Source organism: Arachis ipaensis, chromosome B9, assembly GCF_059453495.1.
Source record: "Arachis ipaensis isolate K30076 ecotype BB chromosome B9, ASM5945349v1, whole genome shotgun sequence".
NCBI classification, from domain to species: domain Eukaryota; kingdom Viridiplantae; phylum Streptophyta; class Magnoliopsida; order Fabales; family Fabaceae; genus Arachis; species Arachis ipaensis.
This window is the reverse complement of record NC_142444.1, coordinates 20,786,293-20,791,877: the sequence shown is the minus strand read 5'-3', so window position 1 is coordinate 20,791,877 and position 5,585 is coordinate 20,786,293. Positions and strand designations below refer to the sequence as shown.

Genomic DNA, 5,585 nt, shown 5'->3' with positions numbered 1-5,585 from the left:
ATTCATAATCATACACAGCCATTCCGGCCCATAACAAAACAGCACTTCCACCATCCAACATCATCAAATTCATAAAACCGGCATTTAAGCCATAAATCACTTTTTCTCAAATCGCTTCACTTTGAAATCAAGTTTCAACTATTTTCAGCCTTGGCTTTAGAAATCTCGTTTCTCAAATCATCTCAGGCTCATAAGCCAAATTTACTCAAAGTGAGTTCCCTTTTTAAAACAAAGCCACTCTCGACATTCTCTTTCCAAAACTTCCAAAACCATGGCAAGTTAAGGATTTATTTCAAAGTATTCAAAATCACCCATACAACAATGGGATTTCATAACAAAAGTTTCTCGGCAGAGTCCCAAGTCTTTAGGGGAGAATAACATAACTCATTTCGCCAAATTCATTTAAAATCACTAAAACATTGGCTTTCTGATTTGAGTAAGCAAATAGGATCTAAGCCAAACCGAGTCATGTAATCATTTACTTCTTTCAAAGCCGTTTCCTTTACTTAGGCAAAACCAACTTCAACCCCATGATAAATTCTAGAACGTTTCAACTGTTCAAAATTGTTTTAGTCTTGCAAGAATTCAGAATTCAAAGAGTACTTAAAACCTTTCTCAAAACATTTCAAAATGAAACTTGTCAATAGACATTCAGGTTCTTTCAAAGTCATTGAAACTTCTTTAATTGAAACCCCCAAGTCAAATTCAAAGGCATAAACCCTTTTTACATCCAAACAGCTTTAAAACACAAGTTTCATCTAAATAACCTTCTCCTGAAAGAGATACAATGCCTTTCTTAAGAAGCAAGACTAAATCACAATTTCCTCTTTATTAATTCATTTCGAAAGCATGAATCATCCTTTTCTCGATAATTCAAATAAAATAGTAGAAGTCTTTAACTCATCATTTTCCAAACAATATTTCAATAAAGACTCGAATTTTATAGAAATTTCGACAGCACCTCCCCTAAAACTTGGACTTTTGCCACCCGGTTCGGGTCCCAACTAAACCGTTTCTCATTCCTTTTCAACAGCTCAAAGCCAGAAATCAATTCAAAAGCAAGCTAAATCCAACAGTTGCCTCAATGGCATACCTCAAGGAAACCATTTCAAAAATCAACTCAATATCAACCGATTTAACTCATTTATAAAGCTTTAAAGAATCGGTTCAGCAATAAATCATTTATCAAAACCAGAGCAATTAAAGCAACCCAGGCTGAATTTCAAGAGCATTCTATCTTTCACATCATCAAATTAATTGACTCAATTCAAACCAATCCTCAACGGATTAAACTCATTTCAAATATTTAAAGAATCAACTTCAAACATTACATTTCACAAGCCACACAACAATTCAGCCAAGCCAACATCCATAGTCATTTGAGTCAATCAATTGATACATAAGGCAGATCCAATCACCAAATACACAATATCTCACATCAGTACCCATATGTAATAATTCTAATAATAAACTATAGTTTTCGGAAAGCGCCCCTACCTCAAAACGCAATTCCATAATCCAAACGCCTCATTAAGTCCATTTCCGCCTCAACCCGAACTGACGGCAACCAAAACCTCAGCTCCCAGCCACGTTCACAATAACCATAGCAACACTAATCGCAACATACAATAATCAGGACTCGATCCCACGTTATCAAGATTCATATTCATTAACCAAACGCAACGAAATACTAACGTGAGGCTTTCCGAAACATACTTACTTACCGAAACGAAGAAGGAACGGCTGAACCGAACAGCGGCAGTCTTTTGAACCGGTTCGGCGGCAGCCCGGCAGCCACCTCAAGTGACAGCGGCGACCGGACTCCAGCGTTGGTAACTGAAACCCACATACAGAGGCGCAGCTCCCTTCTCCGGCAGCGACACTTGCGGCGGTCTGAACCCTCTTCTGACTGTGGTTCAGCTTGCCATCACCAGCAACGGCGAGCTCGGATGGTGGCAGTGGCGACGGCCGTTCCGACGGAGGCGGTGGTGTCCACGACGACGACATAGCGGCGGCGCTAGTTCTCCCCAGCTCATCGGGGTTCAGTTCCGGTCTCTCCTCTCGTCTGGGCTCGACGGCGACACAGGCTTCCGGGAATGGCGATGGCGCGGTTACAGTGACGGCGGCAGCAGATTGGCGAGGACGAGCTTGTGGCAGGCGCGATGCCCATCTCCTCGCGGTCGAGCTCCCTCGCGCGCGCCCCTCTCTTCCAGTGTCGTTCACTCACGGCGGACTAGGGAAGCAGAAACGGAGCTCCATCGTGCTTCTCGTTCGGAGCTGGCAAGGGCGACGACGCGGTGACCCTGACGGCGACTGAGCACAGCTCGCAGCTCCATGAGTGACAGCGAGGCCCGCCGGCGCTGGCCCGTGCCTCTCTTCCTCCCATGCTTCCCTCAGTGTTCCCCTCCGATCTCACCTTTCTTTGTTTTCTGTTTCTTTGTTTATGGAGAAAAGGGGAACCCATGGGTGTTGCGTTCTGTTGGGGAAAGGGGGAGGATCTGCTGCTGCTGCTGTGTATCGAGATAAGGGAACCGGGTCATGGTAACGGGTTACTAGGTTAGGGTTTCCTTATTTTGGAAATTAGGGTTAGGGGTAAATTGGTAATTTCACATAAAATTGAGAATAATATGATGATTGAAACCCAAATTAAATCCAACACTAATTATATATAGAAAATACTATTTGCTCATCAATTTCACAAATTATTTTCAATAAAATACCCAAATCTAAAAATTAGAAATAATATACTTAATTTCTTCATTTTCCAAAATAGTTGTAATAATATTTAAAATATTACTTATCTAATCCAAATCATATAAAATCCTTATTATTTCATAACTATCAACTTTATACTCTGAATATAGAAAATAATCCAATAATTGTAAAATTGGATAATAATCATAACTTATCTCAAATCCAATAAATCAAAACTTGCCTTAATTATCATTACTAAAATAATTTCTGAAATTAAGGCTGTAAATAACTATATGATTTTAGACTTGATCATAATAAGACTTTTCAAAAGTTCTGGGTCTTACACATTGGGTGCTAACGTAAATGACTCCTATGCTATATAAAATATAATAGTAGCAGCAAACTAAACAATGGGTGCTAAAGTAAAACCACGTAACTGAGATGAATATGTAGATAATAACACGAAATCCATATATGTAGGAAAAGATAATTATTTTCTGAAATAGTATAAACAATTAAAAAGACTTTAGTCAACAGGGATAAATCATAAACATTCAAAAGAAGGATCACCAAATCATACAACACCCTACAAAATATGTCCAAATCCTGCATCTTAACAATGCTACCATGAATAACACTAACAGTAGAGGGCATACATTAATTGATTACCAATTCAGCTCTTGTTCATGCAATTGATTTAGCAACTGAAGTATGAGGAATTATTTGTTTTTGCCGAATTTCTTGATTTCTCTTACAAAGATTCTGCAAGATAAATTTGGACACAATTAAATAGAGTCAAACATGCATTCAACATATAACATGCATTCAACATATCACTATTTCATTACCAACTCTATATAAAATAAAAGATGAGCAGGCAGCAAACTATGAATAAAGGCTTTTTATTACCAACTCTATATAAAGGCTTTTAACAACATTCCATATGAATTCAATATCCTGTTTATAGTAGCAAACTATATAAGGCTTTTTAGTAGGACAACATTTAACTACGAGAGTAAGTACTTACCTGAGTTTCAGGCTTTAAACGATATTCTACGAATAAAGCCCATTGATCAGGAGCAATATCTTCTGGTGTATTATTTATGATCTCAGTTTTACTCAACTTCGGATCATAAAACTCATTCCAAAGCTTTATCCTATGTTCCCTCCATTTTTTGCCAAGCGATTGGAGTAAAAATTGTTTGGCCAAGCTATCACTCACTTTGAAGCAAAATCGAGCCTTTAATATAGAACAAAGAATATATATTAACCAGCAAATATAACTAAATAATGAGAAAGAAATAAGCTTTAGAGTTTAAGTAATCTTCTTACTAGGAAAAAAATATTCCATTGATTTTCGAAAAAGCTCTCTGGAAGTCTGACCACTTATCAAAACTGACTAGAAATGGTACACAATCAGTGGCCAATTGCCCACAAACTCCTGCAAGGAGTCCGGCTGCTTCTCCTATTGCTACATGCTGTTTATCAAAATTGACAATTATGCGCAAACCTTCTGAAAAATTATGCACATCATTCACTAATAAATGAAGGCTTCTACTATCTTCATATTCATCTAAAATAGATAAATAAGTATAAATAAATGAGTAACTGAGCGACTAAAGAATGAAACATATGATGATGGATATATATTATAAAAGATTGATTCTTGTGCAAGGTATAATATAACAGCTACATATATAATACTATATATTATATATCCGAGGGGTCATTGTATTAAAGAAAAAATGGATGAATTATCAGAGGAATGCATGTTAGATTTTATTAGATTATATGGGTTAGTAACAAGGACATGTAAATTGGAAGATAGTGAAATTTGGAAAGGAAGAGGAGTGAAAGAAATGGTGTGATAGCTGGGTGGAGAATATTACATACATATGGCATCAATAGTCCAGTAATGCTTAGATTCACGTCCACGTTTACGTTTAGGTTCGGATAGATGCTCAGATATAGTTGGAGCAACTGATGATGGCTCAGAAGAATTTGAAGCTGTCGACTTGTCTCGGGAGGAACTTGAAACTGTTGCCGACTTGCTCCGGGAGGAATTTGAAGCTGCCGACTTGTCCCAGGAAGAATTTGAAGCTGCTGACTTGTCTCGAGATGAATTTGAAGCTGCTGCCGACTTGTCTCGGGACGAATTTGCAGCTGCTGCCGACTTGTCTCGGGAGAAATTTGTAGCTGCTGCCGACTTATCTCGGGAGAAATTTGTAGCTGCCGATGTGTCTTGGGAGGAATTTGCAGCAGCTACAGACTTGACTTGTGATGCATTTAAAGATGTCGCCTTGTCTCGGGATAAATTTGTAACTGCTATTGACTTGTCTTGTGAAGAATTTGCAGCTGCTACTGCTTTAAGTAGATTCTTGTACCTCTTTTGCTTTGGCATATCTACATAATAGATCAAATCAATAATTAATAAATATAGAATAAAATGTGCATCAAAGCTTAGTAGTTCCATTAAATCAATAATTAAGAAAGCAAACTTATAATTTTCAATCTGTAATAATTAAGAAATCAATAAGTATAGATAAAATGTGAATTATAACTAAATGAAAACTTAATATAAATTTCATACCATAAATTAATTTAACCTACTAACTATTCAGACATGTGTTCGTCTTCTCCAATGTCATCATCTAGTAGTTCATCATCTACCTCATCTCTTAACAATGATAGCTTATCACCATTTTCAAATAAAGAATCCAAGTGTTCCTTATACCATAAGGAACATTTTGATTGCAAGTTAAATGAGATTGAATCAAAAGAGAAGCAGTATGAAGAACATGTGAGAAAACTCAATTCAAAAAAGAGTCAAGTTGAAGGCAAAGCAAAATAGCTCAAAACAAGAGAGAAGGAGCATAAAAGCCAAGTGGAGG

At 37.3% G+C, this 5,585-nt stretch overlaps 1 protein-coding gene across 1 annotated transcript; it reads right to left on the bottom strand.

Annotated features, from left to right (window-relative positions):
- Positions 1–4,110: 4,110 nt before the first annotated feature.
- Positions 4,111–5,167, bottom strand: LOC107618350 (uncharacterized). Its single transcript, XM_021112603.2, has 2 exons — positions 4,588–5,167; positions 4,111–4,172 (listed from the first exon to the last, which is right to left on the bottom strand). Exons 1-2 carry the CDS (start codon positions 5,165–5,167, stop codon positions 4,111–4,113), a joined length of 642 nt encoding a protein of 213 aa, XP_020968262.2.
- Between the last annotated feature and the right edge of the window lie 418 nt (positions 5,168–5,585).